Source organism: Haemaphysalis longicornis, unplaced genomic scaffold (assembly GCF_048455015.1).
Source record: "Haemaphysalis longicornis isolate Haplotype H1 unplaced genomic scaffold, Haemaphysalis longicornis Haplotype H1 scaffold_4, whole genome shotgun sequence".
In the NCBI taxonomy this organism is placed as follows: domain Eukaryota; kingdom Metazoa; phylum Arthropoda; class Arachnida; order Ixodida; family Ixodidae; genus Haemaphysalis; species Haemaphysalis longicornis.
Genome location: NW_027526361.1, coordinates 4,101,996 through 4,123,632, shown reverse-complemented (window position 1 = coordinate 4,123,632; position 21,637 = coordinate 4,101,996). Strand labels below are relative to the sequence as shown.

At 51.4% G+C, this 21,637-nt stretch overlaps 1 protein-coding gene across 1 annotated transcript; it reads left to right on the top strand.

The window, feature by feature from the left end:
- The first annotated feature begins 3,824 nt into the window (after positions 1-3,824).
- Positions 3,825-21,378, top strand: LOC144179131 (uncharacterized). The gene is made up of 4 exons (XM_077707361.1): positions 3,825-3,939; positions 5,391-5,609; positions 7,734-7,968; positions 18,500-21,378. Exons 1-4 carry the CDS (start codon positions 3,825-3,827, stop codon positions 18,762-18,764), a joined length of 834 nt encoding a protein of 277 aa, XP_077563487.1. The 3' UTR covers positions 18,765-21,378.
- The last annotated feature ends 259 nt before the right edge of the window (positions 21,379-21,637 follow it).

Here is a 21,637-nt window from a genome sequence, read left to right as displayed (position 1 = left end):
TTTACGAGCCGCTCCACGACTGCACGCGCTGCTTGTCTGTGGGCGAACAGAGAAAGCACTTGGGCACGCAACTGTTCCCTGCACGGCGGGGAAAAGCATTCGCCTCGCACTGGCCAGCCCGGACAGCAGCAGCGGCAAAACAGACCGCGTGGTAGGCACAAAATCGCGCCACATCTCAACCATCATCAAACTTGGCGTTCCGAGATTTTGATTTAGAACGTGCTTTGGTAGCCGGCACGCTGCGGCACCAACTCTGGCGCTCGTGAAAAATGAACTCCCGAGAGATGCTCCTCTCTCTTCCTGGCTTCCTCGCCTCCGTCCCTGCTTCCGCGGGAACGAAAAGCAACGTGCTCGTGCAGCTGCAGTCGAGCCTACCGCTACGCTGTGGATGAACTCGCGCGCGCCTTTCGGTGTTCGCTGTGCTCGCCGTGCGTCTAGCCGCTGTTTCTTGACGGCGAGGCTTTAGCCGCCATAGCTCTCGCGCTTCCCCTGCATGCGGGCACCGTTTCTACGAAATTAGTTCGGCACTGGGAACGAATGCGCTGTGCGCCGAGAGGCGTTCAACGAGTGAGTGATGGGCGGTGGCATGTATGATGAAAGCTTGTGCTGTTCGTGCGCAGTACCGGTTTATGTCCATTTCACTTTCCCCACACCTGAGCTGCTAAATACCGTCCGTTTGAGCTAGCCGAACGGGAGAAAGTTCGCTTTGTGGGATTCTTGCTCCGTCCTCCGCGAATGCCAAGTCCGGGGCTGAAGTGCGCGTGGGATTTTAATCGCTAGCACGACAAACAAAAAAATACATTTTGTTTTCAGGACACTCCGGCGTTCGGTTCCCTTTGCTGTATCCTTGAAGAAGGAAGAACATGGAAGACATAAATGCTCAGAGTGGGGACTGAACCCACCGCCTTCGGATTCCGCTTCCTATGACTTACCAACTCGGCTATATGGGAGGCGATATTCGGGTTCCTCGGTTCGGTCCTATACTCTCGGCGCATGTTTTTTCCCACTTTTTTTCTTTCTTTAAACATTTCAGAAATTTCTCTTTCTACACGAAAAAATGGTGAGTCACTTCCCCAGTGCCCTCCTTGGCGTCTTGACTTCTGTTTTCTCCTCCTGTGTGCGTTCAACGAGCCCCTCATTCAAATTTAGAGCAAGCTGCATTGATAGCGAGAGCCTTGGCAGCCAAGGGTTGCCAAGTTGTTGCCAAGGGTTGCTTGGTTGCCAAGTGTAGCAGCATAAGACGGGCTGCGAACGCTCGAGTCACAGCCCGGGGGTTAAACACAGAGCCTCCTTCACCCCGAGTTCTCCGAAAGGCCAGTTGGAAGCGTAGGATAGGGTAGGCCAGTTGGAAGCGTAGGATGATTATGTCCCAGAAAGTGCCCGAATATACAGCCACCCAAGTCTTCAAGGCGTCGGACGCCTAATACGAAGGTCATCAGTTCTCCCTGCTGCATGTTTTTATCCACCATCTTTCGGACCTTTCGAAAATATGCCTTTCTAAGCAACGAATGGCGAATTACCTCTCCTGCTCCCTCTTTGGCGTTCTTGAAGGTAAGTGTATATAACTTTAGAAAATGAGACGCACGTCGAAAGAGGAATGGTTTTAGCGTTTCGACCGGGGACCACCCTTTTTCAGAATAAAAGCAGCGACAGTTCTTGTACAGTATATAATGGCGTTCGCTGTGATTACACGAACCACGCGAGGGGAGAAATAATAAAAAAAAAACAAGAAAAGCAACCGAAGTGCAATACACCCTCGGGGCCCCATTTTACATATATCTAACTAAAACCAGTCTATTGATATGTCAGACACGTGCGGCACAGAAGGTCACAAATATCAACACACGCAAAATTAAAAAAAAAACAAAACAAAGATTGCGATCACACGTGCAAGCAACTAAGTTTTCCGGCACTTTCATTCAAACCGCGTGCGATTGTATTAAATTTGAACATTAAAAAATACTCGCGAACTTCCCTGTCATGATGCGTTCGAAAGCCAGACTCGAGAATTGTGACTTTGATATTGTGAAAAGTGTGACCAGTGATATTGGCATGCTTTGATAATGGAAGGTGAGGTAGTGCAGAAACAGCTGTCGCTGCTGTCGCTGTGACTGCTGTTATTCTGACGAAGGCCAGTCCCCGGTCGAAGCGTGAAAATTATTGTTATTTCTAAGTGTGTCTCATTTTCTTCATTTAATGTATGTATATATATATATATATATATATATATATATATATATATAGACAGAAAATAAGAGTTGGCAGTCAAGAAAATCTTGGGAAGCAAAGGGGAGGTTGTGGTGGATCATAGAAACAGATGAAGAATTTTTTGAGTCAGAAAAAAAGTGGTGAAAAATGCCCGCCGGATGGGATCCGAACCCACGACCTCCAGAATACCGGTCTGGTGCGATAACCACTACGCTACCGGCGGGGTTACTTCCCCACCCCTTTCTCAGGTATTTATGTTAAGGCATTTTTTTGTTTCCTGCGCTTGGGGGTGGTAGCCAGCGCCACTCGGACTACTCGGGGTGAAGGGGACCTTCTTTTTAACCCCCGGGCCGTGACTCGAGTGTCTACGACATGTCGAGAGTGGTCGACCAGCGTTGAACCCTCTTAAGTTACCTTTGGCACCAAGACTACCAGAACAGAGGCCAGAGGCCCTCGCTAAGCATGTAGCGAATCAGAAAATGGGAAATGAGGGGCTCGGTGAAATAAGACAGAAAATAAGAGTTAGCAGTCAAGAAAACCTCGGAAAGCTCGGAAAGCAAAGGGGAGCAATATGTGTGTGTGTGTGTGTGTGTGTGTGTGTGTGTGTGTGTACGTGCGTGCGTGCGTGCGTGCGTGCGTGTGTGTGCGTGCGTGCGTGCGTGCGTGTGTGTGTGCGTGCGTGCGTGTGTGCGTGCGTGTGTGCGTGCGTGCGTGCGTGCGTGCGTGCGTGCGCGGAAACAAATGAATAAATGTATATACAGATATACACATTTATTTATTAGTCAGTCAGTTTGCGCTGCGCTGATTACAACGCTTGGTATGAAGTTACAGCGTCCGCTATCGGCCTATGTCTGGTCCCCCCACCCTTTTCAGATCGGGGACATGGTTCTATCATTTGTCTTGTGACTCTATATCACAATCTCAATAGGACGCACGTTCCAATCGCGAACACCGAGCCCGGAAGGAGCTAGTAACGCGGTCTCTCGATCGTATACCTCGCAGGTCTCGAGCAAAGGGAAAACCCCAAATCATTCGGTCGATTCCTGCATGCGCGCGCCGTCCGTTCGTGCCAGCGAAATGCGGAGCACACAGTGCGTCGCGAACTCGTCGTACCCAGCCCCTGCAGCGCCCGTGATTTCCCGTTTGCGGGAAGTTCTGTTACAACATTCGCATTAGTATTATTAATGGTTGCCCGCAGCGGCGCGTATACAGAGCCTCCATCTCAGCGCGCACGCCGAAAGCAGCAACCTGCATGCCCCTGATGGGAAGACGAATGAAAAATGCTCGCGAGCAGCAACAATCCGGCGCAGAGCTGCGCATGCGCCGTTTCTTACAGCCCGCGTGCACAGCGACCAATTGCACGGCAACTTAAACGAGGATTCGTGCACTTTGGCGATGGCGCGCTTCAAGAAAGCGGGCTTCGTCGAATAACCCGATTTAAATGTAATCTCCCGCTTGAAACAAGAAGAAGAGGAGGCCGGGGAGGTTGCTAAAGGGCAGAAAGTGCCGGTAGTAACTGCCGTTCGGTTCCCAGTTTTTTTCTCTCGGTTTGAGCAGCTCGCGCGTGCGTCGCCGCGCCGTTGGTTCGGTTTTAAAAAGCCTAATGACGGGAACGCATGCGAGCGTCGTCCTTCTCCCCCGAGGGGGGCTTCTTCCCGCGAATGCGATGCGAGTCAGAAAAGCCCACCGCCCAGGGGCAGCGGCGCGCCACGAGGCTCAGCGGGCCCTCTGGCGAGTTTTGCGCGTGACACGCGCGTTCGTCGGTTAATAAGCGACGCATTGTGCGTATCGCGATCCTCGGCAGTGTCGTGACGATATCAGTGAGTAAAACGCGCTCTTTTAGATGAGAAGCATCTCATGGTAGGGGCTATGTCCCTCCCTTGTTTTGCTCCGATTCCCGAGTTTCCCGGCCTTCGGGCACGGAAGGGGGAGCCGAGATGATGCCGCATTACAATGCTGCTCTTGGTTCTCCAAACGAGCCTCTTCTGTGGCGTGCACGCGCGAGAGAAGTTTTCAGGGGACGCTTCCTAAACGCGTTGCCACGCGTGAGGGTAGTCAGTCCGCGTTAGTCTTTTATTTTTACTCTTGGCCGTACTTATAGAGAGCGCCGATAATATGTCAGTATAGGCAGGACAGCGCCTCATTTCGTGCAGGCTGTGGCGAAATCAGACTGAATGACGATACTGCAACGGCCGCATTGAGGCAGAATGCAAGGAGGTGGGTCTCCGCCGCCCTTTTCTTTAATCGCCAATAGACGTACGAGCGTTGTGTCATAAATGACATCTTGTACTTTGGGGGCTACACACCTGGGGCGGTATTCTCGTAACTGTCTCTTCTGAAAACGTCCCTTTTGCGCCCCTTCCTCGTGACGTACTTCCGGTTAAGCAGTGAGCGCTCAGGTGAGCGCTGGCAGTAGGTTTGCCGCGCTTGCGGTACGTCACTTCCGGTCGTTTTCTTTTAGCCAATCAGGGCTTACCAAAAGGGACACTTTTTAAAGGGACGCAAAAGGGACAAACCTCGAGAATACCGCCCCTGGTCTACTGAGCTCCCATGTCTTTAATCCCGTCAAAAAAGTAGGGATTGTCAAGTGCAGTGAAACGCGCACTGACGGCGACGATGTCACCGCTTTTGGACGAAAATTTTCTACCGTTGAGCCTGACTTTTTAGAGCAACAAACCAGACAGGTTGAAATCAGAAGATTGGGTAGAGGACCATTTCAAAGCCAAATGCAGGCTATTTTTCCATTGTGAAGGTCGATTTGTGGGACGGGGTTGTCTCGGGGAGAGGGAATGGCATTTTTGTGGGCACCAGTCAGGGCCGTTTTATTTTAAAGCTTAAACGGATTGTTGGGCGAGTTGGTACGTATTCATACGAACAGTGCAAACAACACGAGACGAAAAGAAGAGGGCACAAACGCAGCGCTGACTAACAACTGATTTTTATTGCTTATGCCACTGGTTTTTATACACGCATAGCAGAAAACAACAAAAATGATAAAGAAGGAAACGCTAAATTCACACGTGAACGCTTGAGAGGGCGTGAGCGTCGCACGATAATGACTTGGCATTTTCTTTCCGCATTAATCTGCTAACGGGGCACCACGTGCAATCAATACAACACAGAAACGGCACCCTTTCAAAAAACCGCAAGAGCTGATTGGAAACCAAACATTGATTAACAAGGTCGGGCACTCTGCGCCAAGAATCGACACTCGTTGTCTGAGAGGGCAGCGCTGTGTTTGTGCCCTCTTTTTTTCGTCTCGTGTTGTTTGAGCTCTTTAGCTCTTGCTTGGAACATTTTAATAACGCTCCCTCCGAAGTCGCCACAGGACTTCTACATCCGCTGCAAAGCGAAAGTCTCCCCCCACAGTCTTCCAGCGGCTCCTTCCTCGCGAGGCCCGGGTACGTTCTTCGCCGCCGAAATTACTTCTCTCATTTCTCCGTCGGGTGAATTTTATTCCACGTCTAATCAACCACCCCGTTACCCGGATGGCCCGCCCGTCGTCCGTTCGCCACATTGCCCGTGCCCAGCCCAAATGCACTGTTTCCTCTTGATTTCAGCTGCGATGCACTCCACCCGAGCTCGTTCCCAAAACCAAAATGGCCGGTTTTTGTCCCCAAGCGTTAATCTTATAGGAACGCTGATGCTTTCCTCGCAAGCAGCAGCGCCGTTTCCTATCTACTGGTGATTCGGGGCGTCATTTCTATTGTGATAAATATGCTACGCTCATCACGACCTCTCGTCGTAGCATGCAGCTTACGCAAGTGTCGGTACCCTGCCCGAGATACCAACAGCCTTGATTATCACCAGTCAAGAACGGGCGCCCACTCAAAGAAGGCATCTAGGGTAACGTCATGAAAGAAAGGCTGAGACGGATGAACACTGTAAGTGGCGCAAGTGAAAAGACGTTAATCGGTGATGCTGTAGCCGAACACTCGGGCTGTAGATGATAAAAAAAAGACAGGGAGGAATCGATGCATTCATCGCGGCTGTCTTTCTTTTCGTCGCGTCTCAGTGTCCGCCCCGTAGACCGTTGGGACGCCATGCTGCAAGAAGTGGGTGATAACTGTTCCATAAATCACCACTTCCTTGTCGGTGCCCTAGCGTGCACTGCAGACAGCTTTATTAGGAAAAGTGCTGCGCTCACAGCGGCGTCTGACCGGTGCAGGGTGCCTATGTCATCCGAATTTCCGCGAATTGATATACAGTCGAGCCCACCCCACTTAAAACGAACTTTCGCTCATAACGAACAAAACCGGCGTGACCGTCAAAATGTACGTTATTTCAAGGGCATACAATCCCACGTACAACGAACGTCTTTGAGCCCTGCCGATCGCTTACAGCGAACGGCCGGCGCCGCGATATGGGTTTAAATGTCGGCCTCTGCCCAGCTCTGCCGGCGCAAGTCGCTTTCCCGAACATCCTCGCAGGCGAACCGGGCGAACGGCGAAGTTACTTCAAGCCAAGCTATGCGAGAGCGTGACGTCTACAACGCGGATGGAACTGCGTTATAAAACGCCCGCCGTGAAAGGCGACACGTGCACTTGCGGGCAAAGTGCGCGTCACAGCACTCAGTCTGTGCATGCACTAACATGGATGGCGCGCGCCCTTCGTCGTCGGAAAATCGAAGAAGCCGCGTTGCTTTATAGAGCTACGTGCCCGTGCGCTACAGGCAAAAGGCTAAGGGGTGGATGCCGCGCGATTTATTCGCCGAGTGGCTGCGCGAGTTTGACCGTGACATGCAGAGGCAAGGCAGGCGCGGCGCCGTGACCTCGGCTGGGACGATTTCGTTTGTGCCGATGAATGTGCTGACACTGCGGAATTGTGCACGGACGGGGGGCAAGAGCGATGCGGAGGAATCGGAAGCGGATGACGACGAAACTCCTGAGCCTGCGTCAATGAGCGCGCCTGTTGCAATGGGCGTCATCGAGGACCTTAAACTTGCTTACGCCAAGAGCACGAGGCTGCTTTAAATAAACTGCACTGCACAAACAGACAGCCATCACGCACTTCTTTGCGAAAACAATAAATTTTGTTTTGACTACCGATTTTTTTTACTGGGGTCCATTTACTACGAACTTCGGGGTATAACGAAGGGAGGTAGCGTGACGCTCAAGTTCGATATAAGCGGGCTCGACTGTATATTAAGTTTTTGTGGGTGGCATTTAGGAAGGCGCCAAGTTCTGCGCCCAAAGGCATCGCCGGCAGTACGCATTGGTCTCGGGAGGTTGAAAGAAAGAGAGGTTAAATGACGTGACGACTTAAACGCCAGAGTATGTGCAGTGTAGAGCCCACCGACAACTAGTAGCGAGAAACCGGGAGGTGTATGCACACGCCCGAGCTGCAAGGAAAATGTTGCCGTTTTTCCTCGTGGTTCCCCTTTCCCCCGTGCAGGATAGCCTGGTTAACATCCCTGCCTTTCCTTTACCTTCTCTCTCTCTCTCTACGCGACCAATTGCTCTTGGACATACAGTTTTGCTGAGGGAGAGAGTGCCTGTCGTCAACGGTGTGACGTACGCACGCAGTCCAGCGGCGACGGCGCAAGGACGGCCGGCAGCGGCGCCAGCGCACCACGTTCACGAGCGAGCAGACCCTCCGGCTGGAGCTGGAGTACCAGCGCAGCGAGTACATCAGCCGGCCGCGCCGCTTCGAGCTGGCCGAGGGCCTGGAGCTGACGGAGACGCAGATCAAGATCTGGTTCCAGAACAGGCGCGCCAAGGACAAGCGCATCGAGAAGGCGCAGCTCGACCAGCAGTACAGGTGCGCCCCCCCCCCCCCCCCCCCTCTCTCTCTCTCTCTCTCTCTCTCTCTCTCTCTCTCTCTCTCTCTCTCTCTCTCTCTCTCTTACTTTGGCGAAACTGTAGAACATGCACGCGCGTGACCACGCGCGGTGTCTAGAACGCCAAGGAATGCATAGGGACGTTTTTTCGAAACTTTAATGTTACGAAATCAGTGTGTCGAACCAAGAAAAGTACTGGTTCGGTTACGGTTCTGGTTCAGGCGAAATCATTTCGTTCCGGTTTAGTTCCGGTTCGACAAAATCACATACCGAACCGGCGCGCGAACCGGTTAAGGAGCTTGAACCGGTTCGCGAACCGGTTCGATAAGTTGAATATAAGGAAAAAAAGAAATAAGAAAAATAATAAAATAAGAAAAAAAGCATTTACTAGTTTTAAGCGATAGTCAAATCAAAATAAAAACAAAAATTCAAAATGCTGCTGCTTCCCAAGGGCAGTGGCGCAATTGCAAAGGAAACTTTAAACAATCACGAGACATTAGAAAAACACATGAAGTGGCGACGATTTACCACCTACTTTCTCGCCCAGACTTTATGTTGTCCTAGCGACTATTCATAAAGCCACCGCCAAGAGATAGGACGTGGGATATATTTTCTGCCCAGTCCTTTTTTGTTGAAATCGCTATCGTCGCTATGGAATCGCCCATCACGCTAACCATGAAGCCTTAAATTTAGGCCTGCGCACTGGCGCGTTCAAATACCAGTGCTTAATATCAATGGTGCACATTTTTTGTATTTGTAACAAAACAAAAATCCTACAGCATGCGCATAAATACTACCAATGAATTAGATTATTTGGTCACCCTGAATAATTTCTTAGCTGTCATCTTATCGAATGTGTTAGCCACACTTTTGTTAAAAGTAAGCTTTAGTTAACGCCCAGTCACTGCATTATTGCTCTGACCACTGCAATTCCTTTTGCAATAGCTGTACCGGATGTGTGCATTACAATCAGTATGTCATCGTACCGCCTGACCCCCAGCCATCGTTCCGTGTGCTACATTGCAGAATCTTGTAACAGATTATGTTGTTACAAAATGAAAGGGAAATTTGAAGCGCGGATCATGAGATGGGACTTTTTTGGGTAGACGCTCTTTAATTCGTCCACAGCAGTACTCCCCTCTGGAACGAGTAGCAGTAGGAATAATGTAACGAGTTGAGCAGTCAGTACAAGTGCACCTTCGAGAAAAAGCAGATCTGGTTGCTTACTGCTTCCAAGACAATGTCGAAAGCTGCAGTTTCTTGCCAAGGGATTAAGGGCGCACCTTAACAGTTTTCCCTGACATATCTGTTGTTCATTGTGTCTGTAAAAAACGGAACTTGTCCACCGTACTGTCCTCAAAAACTGACCACAGTACTTACTTCCTTCGCATTGATGGCACGTTTGGTTGTGAAAGGCAGGGCAACAAAAAGTATAGAGCAATATCCACGTTTTGGTGCTTTTTTTTACTTACTCAGTTTTACTTACTTTTTGCGTAATATTTTAAAACAACGTGATTCGCCTTTTCTTTTTTGTAGTTTTCCGTGTAAACACATATTTAAAAAAAACTGGCACATTTAATGCCTCGTGCTATATCTCTGCTCCGAGGCGCAGCTTATGTTGCAGACAGGAAGACTTATTTTACCAGCTCGATACACGGACGTTATCGATTTCCATCTACTTCAGAAAAATGGTCGTGGGGGAGGGAGATCGAGGCCACTTGTGGTCAGCATTAAACGGATTAGCCACTGAGCAGCTCCTGCGGTCACACTTGTCAAGTATTAACAATTTGCAGGTGTCGGACCTTTTAAACAAATTATTGATTGATTGATTGTAGGGTTTAACGCGCCGACGCAACGCAGGCGATGAGGCGCGCCGTAGTGGAGGGCTCCGGATTAATTTTGACCACCTGGGGATCTTTAACGTGCGCCGAAATCTCGCACACACGGGCGTTTTTGCTTTTCGCCTCCATCATAAAAGCGGCCGCCGCGGCCGGGAATCGAACCCGCGACCTCGTGCTCAGCAGCGCAACGCCTTAGCCACTGAGCCACCGCGGCGGGTAAACAAATTATGAAATGCAAAAAGTTTGCACACACCGGATGTGGGCTTTCGCTGTTGCGCAGTGGAGCACTGCTGCAGCCTGACTGCTCCAATAAAGTCGCAGCTATGGAAGGGCAATGTCTTTTTATATCCCCTGCAAGCTACCGAGAATGACATTTCGTTTGGTCAGCTTGCACTACGCTCGCGATCCAGCAGCAACAGACCGTTGCTACATTGGTGCTCATTCATTTCCCCTGTTGTAACATAGAGCGTGACAGTGTTGTCTGGAGGGGAAAGTGCGCGAGCGGGTACGAAGTTGATGGTACGTGAAAAAAAAAAAAAAAAAGCATGAACCGGTAACCGTTATTTCTTTTTCGGTTCAGTTCCGGTTCGGATTCAGCGTGCTCAAAGAATAACGGTTCGGGTTCGGGTTCAGTTCCAGCAAAAATACCGGTTCAGTTCCGGTTTTAAGTTCGGTTAGGGTCCGGTTCGACACCATGTCCGAAAGAAAGGGGGGAGGGGGGAACGCGCGACCAGAGTGGGCACCGAACCGACGCTTTCGGATGACGCCTCCGATTCCTTTCCCTCTGCAACCACGCTGTCCGACAGAACGTGTTCTCCCCATATGACGCGCCTCTTGCTTCTGTCAGGATCGGGATCGAACGCCACTGCTTCACGCCCCATGCAAAAGGAGGGCCTTAACGAACGCCGAATGTTTCAAGAATGACGCAGCTTATTGCCCTGGGGAGTTCAATGTCCGGCTAGTTCATTTTCGCACTATTCCGACATCCCGCTCCCGTTGTTCCCGCAGAACTGTTCGCCACCGAGTTAAATTGTTGCTGATACCCGCCGCGGTGCACATGTCTCAGTGGCTATGGCGTTGGGCTGCGGTGGCCGCGGTGGCCGTTTTCCCGACCGTGGTGGCCGTTTTTGTAATTGGGCGAAAAGCAAAAAACGCCCGTGTGTTCGAGATTTCGGCGCACGTTAAAGATTCCCAGGTGGTCGACAAAATTAATCCGGAGCCCTACACTACGGCGCGCCTCATCGCCTGTGCAGCGTCGGCGCTTTAAACGCCGCAATCACTCAATCAAGTTGTTGCTGATAAAGTTGCATTACCGCATGTTACTCCTTTTTTTTGACCGTATCTATGTAGCATCCAAAAAGGGCGATTGAATGCAGCTTTGATAGGCACGACGTGTGCTTACAAAAAAAAAAAAATCCGGCCAACTCGACCCCGTCGGCAAAGGCCGGGAAGCACAGCATGCGTCGACCACAGACGAGGCGTTTCCACGTGTGTAGCGTAGTGAGCAGCGGTAGCATTGTCATGGCCCCGTTGTCGCTCGCAGCGGAGAGGTCGGCCGGATATCAACGCCGGTGACGCGGTCGCCTGAAAAACCCATGGAGATGACTGCTCTATAAGCGGATGTTGCTGTGCGTTTAGGGGCCTGATTCGTGCGGTGGCGGTCTCTGAGGGCACCTTCGCCACAACCATTCCGTGCCATCTTCGGCATCGCTGGCGCAAAGTACACGAAGCAGTAATTGCCACCTTATGTAGCGCATTGTCTTCGTCGCTGTCGCCTCGTTGCGGGCGCTTTGCTTGCCACCGCCTCCGGAACACCCGCCGCTGTGGAGGGCAGTGGAGTCTCGGCTTCGATTCTCAATTTCGAATGTTTCTGGTGTGATCTTCAGGCTCGGGAGCCCCATTTGCGACAGAAGCGAAGTACCGAGACGCCAGTTTGTACAAGGTTTCGGTGCACGTCAGAGAACTCGGGTGGTTCAGATGCATCCGTGGCGCCCGTTACGAATCAATTCTGGTGTGTGTTGACGCGGGTTTCAACAACGCGCAATGCCACACGCCGACGGGCTTTTCTGCAGAGCTCCAGAGCTCTGTTGTGAAGACCACTTATAGAACTGAACCGTGCAAGTCGGAACCACCACCACCGAAATCTCTCGTCGGTGGTGGTCGGAACACGCTGCGGCGCTCACCCGACATCGAGAATGCGGCGCGGCCGGAGCCTTGTTGCGCATGCGGGGGCTTGCCACGGCTGCTGCTCGCGCTATCTCCATATCTGCGTTGACTGCTTCGAACGTGTCGGCGCTTGTTTTGACCGTTGCATTGGAGACTGTAAAAAGGCTCACTCTCCTACGAGCCGGAGTGCGCCCTGGGACTCCGCTGAGAACGTTTCTCTGCCCGACAGAGTTCACATGCTGCAGCACGCTAGTGTGCTTATCGCTGATCTCTATTCGCCATGCTGTAAAAATTGAAGTTTGGCTTTGGCTCTTCATCGTCGGAACGGAGGCAACGCTCCTCAAGCCGCTCGCCTACCACGCTAACTCGACGTGACGGAGTGCCGCACTTAGACCATGTCCACTAGAGCGCACCTGGTAGAGCAAAGGGTGATGCGTTGGCGCCTTATAAGCCTCGATTCCGACACGGGCCAAGTGAAAAGCGTCACGACGTCCTTTCATGCGTGCAATGTCTTGCTGCAGCTGTCCCTTCCTCGCGTGTTTATTTCCACCAGGTGTTGGCGTGTCAGTCTCCTTTCGTCGCCTCCCCTTTCACCGATGCTTTTCGGGTTGGGGAAGACAGGTCTGCACGAAGCTGGTGCTCTGCCTATAAATGTAAGAACTCTGCGGCGAACCAGTGACGACAGGACTCTTCGTGCGCAGCGCACGACCGCCGCAGTAGCCGCGAGCGTCGCTCCGGAGGCGAGCCGCAACAAGGGGACACGAGGTGGATGATTCGCGAAACGAGCCGGATTTCGGGGCTGCCCGGGAGCGGGGCCGTGTTTGAACTGCGGCCGCTCAATAATGCAGCTCGGCCCCCTCCTCGCGAGCACCTGCCCGGCCGCGGGCCGAACAGCTTGTAATGGTTATGGCCATGAATATTTAGCGAGCTCGCCCTGCCCAATTTCCCCTCGTCGGAAGTCGGCCGACGACGATGACGCCACTGCCGTCGGATTGCATGCCTCGTGTTCCCCCCTGTTCTTCTCGGGCACACCTTCGAGACGATAGTCGCCCTCGACTCGACATTTCTTGCTGAGTATAGGTCGACATCGCCGGTCGGACATTCGCGGCGGCCCTTGTTCCTGTCCCCCGCCCGTTTCCTTCTCTCGCAGCGAAAGACCTGTCATCACCGTCGTACTTCAAGCAGGACAAGCGTGGGACGCTTTCTCACCTGGCAGGTGTTTGTTCTGCGTGAGTCGCTGCGCGCACGCTCGCTTCACTGTGTGCACGTGTCGAACGGGCCGTCGTCCACGCACACTGGCAGCACCTTCACGTCGTGCTGCACTGCGTACACGCTTATCTTCGGCCTCGTTTTAATTTTCAGCTGCGCTCACATTGGCACGCAAGATTGGATGCCCGGTTCGGTGGCTGGCACTTTGGTCAACTAGGCACGCGGGAACTTATTTTTGTTTGTTGTTATCTCTCTTCTTATCTCTGCCTCGATTGCGCTTCCTTTCAGAAGACGTTCTCTTTTTGGAAAAGACTCGCTTAGTTGTGTCCTTTTGTTACTCGCGAGAACGCAAGGCGCATTTTTCATTCGGCAATTGATGGTGTCCCGGAACTAGCTTTCCTGTCGACTGCTGCGTTCAAAGGAATTCTGTGCGTGAATACGCGGACGTGTGAGAGGGTCTGTAAGCGTCGTCGGCGCCGTTTCGAGGGTACGGGACCGAGGAAGCACAAGGACATATCGGACTTGCGGTCTGACGGCATGCAAGTGAGTTGGTGGGTAGAATTCACGCCGACTATCTCTTGGAAAAGCCTTTTTTTTTAAGTGCGATCCCCGTCCAGCCTGTGACCCCGAGTTATCAGTGTGCGCAGCTGCAACGGGAGTGAACCGGAGTGCTGTAGAAAGGGACGGTTCAGATTCTGCTTGAGGCACTTCTGCAGGCATAGTTCGTGCGGGTCATTTTGTTGAGTAGGCCGAAATCGTTATATCGCTCGTGCAAGGCCGATTTGAAGGGGAATTTATTTAGAAGACCGGATGAGGGAGGGAGGGAGAGGATAAGCGTTCGATCAAAACGAGCAAGTTCGAGGCTATCTGGAACGCCGTGTGAACAGCGTCATAATCCGGGATGCCCAGGTCCCGGCTGGCTGGCCCGGCTCTAAGCGACGACTTGGTGTAGCGCCCGAGCTCTCTCTCCAAGCTACCTCTCTGTAATATATCAGTTAATAAATGTTCGCATCCATCCATCCTTCCGCCAGTCCACCCACTCACTGCTCGTGGCTGCACGGTTTCGACTGAGCGCTGGAAGGAAGTGCGGAAGATAGTGCTGCGAATGAATTTAAACAAGAGCCTCCTACGTCAACTTGCAAGTCACCATGCACACGGCGTGTTGTATTTCGCTGGTACACCCTCCGCTGTTCAAAACGCCACAGTCAAAGCCACGGTCTAGCCTCCAACCGCGAGGGAGGAGCACGAGTGACGAGCAGGGCACCCGCCGCGGTGGCTCGGGGGCTAAGGCGTTGTGCTCCTGAGCACGATCGAGGACACGGGTTCGATTCCCGACCGCGGCGGCCGCTTTTCTGGTGGAGGCGAAAAGCCAAAACGCCCGTGTGTGCAAGATTTCGGCGCACGTTAAAGATCCCCTGGTGGTCAAAATTACTCCGGAGCCCTATACGGCGCGCCTCATCGCCTGCGTTGCGTCGGCGCGTTAGAACCTCTGACCGCCCTCAGGACCAGTGTGGAAGGACTCCGGATTCATTCCACATTTTCGAGATGCCGGAATGGAACGGAATAAGGACAACGCTTGGAGCTCGGCATGAAAATGTAATTAAGCGCATTTTTCCCGGAATGGAATGGCGAGTTTTAGACGACGGCGGCACCGTCGCTGGAGCTTTAGGGCTGCTTAATTATAGTCTGTGGCTACTAGTGCGCCGGTATAGCTCGAATGGAGCGGGGGTTATGAAAACGAGAACGCATACCCGGCATCTCTGGTAACCAAATCCGCGCAACCTGCGACAGCGCGCGTGAAGGTTTAGTTCGAGCGGCGCAAGTGCGCGAGGCGCGTATTTTTCTACCAGAGACGACTGTGTACATACCCCGCAAGGGGCAGTTGCAGTAAGTGGCTTGGAGTGGGAGCACGAATCCCGTGCTTCTTCCCACGTCTAAGGTTGCATTTTAGAAGCTTGTTCATACTCCAAATTCCGAAGGGGGTTTTTCAGGGTTTTGCTTATACCCCACTACACCCTTTTCTTTTTCGTCCTTGATAGCACTTCGTACTGTACAAAAATGTGTTTTATGGCCCGCAGTGGCTGCCATGAATGCAGTCAATTGGGCGCGAAAAGGAGCAGGGGTTTCTGAAGACACGCGTTGAAGCTAGGCCAGAAAAATTACGTTCAAATGTGTTGGTTTCTGGACAGCAGTTCTTTCATATTGTTGTTTTATACTTGTGGCTGCCTACGGCACTTCAGTACAAAGCTGTCGGAGCCTTGATCCCTCATCTAAAGTACGCACTGCATGAAACTGACTCGTCGCTTCAGATTCACTGAATTCTCACCTTTCACCCATTTTCTTCCGGCCCACCTTGAGCAACAGCCCATTTTTATTATTCCGCTCTGGTAACTGAGAAAAAAAAAAGCGTAGAGTCACTGTGCCTACAGTAATTGGACCGTGAGGAAATATTTTGATACATTGTGGGCAAATTTAGCTCCACGTGTGGTTTCAAAACGACCTATCGTTAGGTCGTCTCTTCGTGCCTTGGCAGGCTTTTTGAGGCCTAGATTTCTCTGTACGACTGTCCGTGGCGCCGACGGCAGGCGGGCGTCTCAACAGCGGGCGCCGTGTGCCCAGGCCAGCAGGCGGGAAAAAGCATCGAGAAGCAGCGGGTGGGGGAGGAAGGGAGGTTTAAGGGTTCGCAGAAAAACAGCGCGCATTCGACGCCGCGGTGTTTCTCGCCGCGCAAGCTGTTACGGCGAAAGCGTGCTGCAAACAGTTTAAAGTGTTCGTGCATGAAACATAAGTCTGCTTGGCGTCTCCTCACACCCTCCGTAACCGGCGGGCAATGCAGAGCGTTGTGACTTGTTAGCTGACCCGGTAGGTCTCCTGGTAATACGGCGCCGACCTGTCGACCGTCGGTTGCAGCGGGGTCCCGGGGCTCCAGCAAAGCATATAATGTTTAAATGTCAACTACGCCGATGCGCTCCGCTTTCCTGCCGCCCCCCACAGACTGCAGAGTAAAATCAAAACCAAGGCAGGAAAAATAAAATTGTGGGTGGGGGCGCTGCGTGCCCGGCACCCGCCATAACCGTAAGACGAAAGCTTCGGATGTGTTGCTGAGCTTTACACCTCCACTTCCTGCTGCGGTGGTGGGCAGCTGGGTTATACGATTGCATTAGATATTATGCAGCCGACACCTGCCAAAGGGCGTTTGCTTCTCACAGTTCGGGCTCCAGCAGGGCCCTTGTTTGCGAGCGTTTTAACGGCTCTCAGCGGTGCTACACCATGCTTTGCTTCGATACGAATGTGCGGCCCTCTCCTAGTTGCGCCAGGCTTGTTAGTGGTTTGCTTGCTGCGTTTCTGTGCATGTGGCCTTTGCACCTTGGTACAAACGGGCCTGATTACTGAAGCCTCGGCCATCGGCTAGAAAGTTTGGGCATCGCCACTCATTTCAAAATTTTTATCAGGTCCTCATGCACAGGTATTTAATGTTCGTGGACACAGACTGCATGCCTTACCACACTTCTTTATTTTACCAGGGCTTCCGTCACGGTCACTTTAAACGAAGGTGTCGCAACTAATTTCCTGTATTTAACGCATTGGGATGAGGTAATGCCAGGGCAATACAAGCGAAATGCAGGTCAACGTGGAAGCGGTGGCGACCTTCGAACGGTGAATGAACAACTGTTAGCGGTGTTGCGTGACGGTGCCCTCCCGTCTCTCGCCTTGGTGCGACAGCATTAGTGCTAAATGCTGCAAATTTACGTGAAATCATTCAAGCAAGCATTTCGAGTGCGTGTACACGGGCGTAAGCTCCGTGCCTGCGTGTTGGCCACAGCATATATGGTGCTGGCATGAAGCTCCGCGAAGCAGATAGCGAGACAGCACGCGACAGGCTGTGCAACGAAATGGAAAAAGCAGACATCAACACAAAAGCTGCTTCATCTCGCGTCGCTCAAGAACAAACCATTGAATCGTGCTAACATGCAAATACTATAAGTAGTGGGATCCTGCTATACTCATGCAAAAAGGGGCAGTGGGACGCTGACCATTTTTCAAAGCGAAAGCCTTCCAAGTGGGACCGATGGTGCCCTGTCAAAAAGCTACCGCATTTCCCCATAGACCGGCAATTGCTCGACCGAAAAGCTGACCTCTGGACACACAGCGCGTGCGTGAAACCGGGGACCGCAAACAGTCTTTCTCTCTCGCTCTCTGAAACCGGGCTTCCATTGTGTCAAAGCGATTACTTTAAAATCGCGAAAAAGGAACGGTTCGAAATAAGACAACACACGCATCGATCATGAAGGAGTACAATGGCATACCTTTATCTCATAAACCACGTATCGGTGTACGTTTAGATCGTTCGTAGTTCATCACGTGGGTTTGTTCTTCGCTTGCGATTTGGGTGTTTGAAGTTTGACGATCGGCTGGACGCACTTTCGGCGAAAGTTGGAAGCACTTTTATAGCTTTCGCGGTGCACCTTTCGTTAGGACGGGATGGGGAATTTTTGCATTAGAAGGGTGTTGTACTGCACGAGTTATGCAAACAAGCTGCTACCACCTCCCAACTTCCGTGACAAGTGACGCACTTTACATACTTTTATTATTTCATTTGCATGCTTCATTATTTTCAACGCGTATGATAAGGTCATATTCATATTACGTTCCTCACCCCGCCGCGGTGGCTCAGTGGCTGAGGCGTTGCGCTGCTGAGCACGAGGTCGCGGGTTCGATTGCCGGCCACGGCGGCCGCTTTTCTGATGGAGGCGGAAAGCAAAAACGCGCGTGTGTGCGAGATTTCGCCGCACGTTAAAGATCCCCAGGTGGTCAAAATTACTCCAGAGCCCTCCACTACGGCGCGCCTCATCGCCGTAGTGGAGGCGCCTCATCGCCTCATCAATCAATCAATCAGTCAATCAATCAATCAATCAATCAATCAATCAATCAATCAATCAATCAATCAATCAATCAATCAATCAATCAATCAATCAATCAATCAATCAATCAATCAATCAATCATATTACGTTCCTCGGTAACTCGATAGAGCACCGAGTTGAGGAGATAGAGAGTTGAGGAATTAAAGGAATGGAATTGAACTGCCCGTCCATTCCGGGAGTGGGAATGGGCTAACTTCTGTCATTCCGAGGAATTGAAAGGAACTGAATTGCCACAAGTTCTAATTCCTCTGAATGGAATGGGAACGGAATGGGGGTGGCCATTCCGCAACAATGCTCAGGACTGTCCCCCGGGTGGCCGCCGCGTAACTGAGCTCCCGCGGGTGCGCGCGCCGTCGCCCGTTTAATTGTGCAGATGCCTGGCCCTGGCCAGCGGTCTCGGGTCCCTGTGCGCCGCTCCGTCGCCCGCTGTGAGCGGCGGGGGCCATTCTGCGGGAAACGGCGCCAACGGCCAGCCGGGCTCGGGTGCCGGAGCCGTGCAGCCCTTCTGCGGAGCCTGCTACTTCAAGCCCCCGTCAGTGCTGCAGACGCCTCCCACCCCAACAGCCGCTGCGGCCGCCGTCGCTGCCGCTGCCGCTGCCGCCGCCGCAGACTCTGCCGCGGCCAGGTTCAGCCTCTGAGCACCACGAAAGAAGCTGGTTCTGGAATCTAAGCACACCACGACTATAGTACGATACACGAGGCAGGACACAGGAATGACGCTGCCAGCGTATACCCGGTGGCCTGTGTTCAGCCCGTCAGTCCGAACCAAGCCTTGTCAATATTCCACCTCTCGCCTCATTCGGAGCTCGCACAAATCGGTGGAGCGCTTTTGGGTATCGTATGATGGATGAAGTGGTCGCCGAGTCAGCACTTAAGCCGCAACCACCATGCTGAACAATAATGTTAAAAGGCCCAAATACCGACATGTGTGTCTAATTTATGCTCAAAACTTGACTGTATAGGATATATGCGGCGGGACATCTCTAAGCAGGCGCAGTTTTTTAAATGTCTTAAATCACTTAGATCGTTTTTATTTTTAAATCCAAGCCTTTAAGTAAACGGCTTTGCCCCCCTGGAACCCAAGGGAGAAAGATTAGTTGCTTTTACATCCTAGTAAGGCCAAGGTGCCAGTGATTGTATAAATGGCGGCTCGTGTGATCTGATGAAAGACCACAAGTCGTTAAAACAAAACGTGTGCAATGGCGCCCTGTGACGTCCTGTGAGACATCTTCTTGGGCGTACCGGGCATCGATAAGTGCGGTCGTACGCGAGCACAGTCGCAGAAACGAGGTGTCGCATCCTGCAAAGTGTAGATGTTGGCGCGAACACGCATACCGCCGCCAGAGCCGCGCAAATTGGCTTTCCCCGGAAACCGCATAGGCGGAAAATGAACGTCCCGTGTCCGGCTCACTGTTCGTTATAACAGCGACCTTCCTTTGTGCGTGAGAAGGACAGGGATAAGTGGATAGCAGTTGTGTTGGCACTTGTTTTATTTTTATTAGTTTATCTTTAATAGTGGATTTCTAATACAAAGGATACGAGCCGCCAAACGTCTTTAAAGTTTGTTTCTTTTCGTTTCTCGTAAGTTTTCAGCGGGTATCGAGAAACATTGGTCAACGGGGGAGGGGGAGCATTGTAGTACTTCACCGACGAAGGTTCGCTGACAAAGGATCCAGTATTTACTTTCAACGTAAGCATTAAATTGATCTTAACACTGGACGAATAAATGCAGAACCATTAATGGTCGTATGTCGGAGCACAGAATCAACACGTTGAGTCCTCACCTCTGACATTGAATATACCTTGGGATTCACCCGAAATTTACTTTTCGCAAGGCCGCACCTCAAGACACCTAAGTTGCGGTCGTACAGGAGAAAACCATACACACTAAACTTTCTTACACCCTTTTTGGCCGAAACGGGTGTAAGAATCTTGTCCCATGGCGAATACCTCTAAGAGGTGTTTTGGCGAGAAAAAGGTGTACGGATGAAAAAAAGGTGATCGTGTGAACCCCAGAAGAAAAGCGTGTATGTAAGGTTACTCAACACCCTATAGTAAGGGGTGGCCAGGGCAGCAGCTCCGCGTGACAATGTGAATCGGTGGAGCGCGCAGCATTCAACACAAACAGTCAATACGCCCAAGTTACACTTGGAACACAAGTTAATTAAGCAAGGAAACCAACGGGATGCAAGCGGTACAGGGATTACATATTCACCTAGTAATAAATGTGCTCTTGCTTTTATATCCAGCAGAGGAAAGCCCACCGATCGAGTCGGTGGGCTTGTCGCAAAAAAACAGATATCTTAGCGCTAATTTTGGTACTATGGATTTTACTATGAGAATGTATAAGCAACACGCGGATTTGCAAAAAACTTTTTAATCATTAGGTAGTTTTTATGTTCCATAACTTATAGAATTGGTGTTTCACGTGCCAAAGCTAAACTTGGGGCATGAGGTGCACCGCATATGGAAACAAGCGATCATTGCATACGAGCAATTTTTTTTTGCGTTGGAAAATTTCTTGCGAGTAGAGAAGTATATGAGGGGATGCTATGTTCTTTACAGTGCTATTATGCATCCAAGCATGGCCTTATTCAATGAACAGCTGAACACCTTTTCCACACCCTTTCAACTCCCTAAGAAAAACCAAGGGTGTTGAAGTTGGTCAAACCCTTTTTTCCACACAAAAAGGGCGTAGAGCTACGAAAAGGGTGTTGAAATTTAAGAAAAAGGGTGTAAACGCCTCCCAACAATCTTTTTTTACTTATGCTATACCCTTTTTGGCTAAAAGGGTGTAAAAAAGTTTAGTGTGTAGTTAACGTTTTCGTTCAGTGTCAATCCCGAACAGCCCGTGTACAAACTTTGTCGAAGCTTGTTTGTAAACAAGTGGGAAACACAAAAGTGATAGTGCGTGGTTGGCGACATTTCATCGTTTCACTGCAAGCTGCTCCTATGCGAAGGCCTATCAACCTCGTGATCCGTTCGAAGGCCTTTTGTTGCAGGGGTCTCGTACTGTGTCCGCGCTCCGTTCACATGTGTACGGGTCCATGTGCGAGTTCGAATGCGTGCCTGAGCGTATCTGTCTCTGTGTGTCTCTTGGTATTCGTGTGACATGCCGCACTTGGACAAATTTAATTTGGAGTGCGTAAATAGCGTATATATAAAATGGGACCTCAGTGTTCTATGGATTTTTCTCGAATGTCTCTCCAGCTCAACGTTAAAAACCGATGCACCATGGTCACGCAGGTTACCCCCCCCCCTCCCCCCCCCCCCCACCACCACCACCACAATATACTCTGCCAGGACCCCGAGTTCAGTAACCGTTCTGTAGATTATTCGGCTCTAAAAAATAGTTGTCCCGTAGGAGCCATGTTCACGACATGTTTCCGTGTGCAATGCGGTATGCTTGCTCTCTCCCTCGATCAGCGGCAGTTGAAAGTGCCACGCAATCTTGACGTTGCGGACAGCAGGCCGCTAGCCGTATGCTCACAACCGTTGTCCCGCACATCAA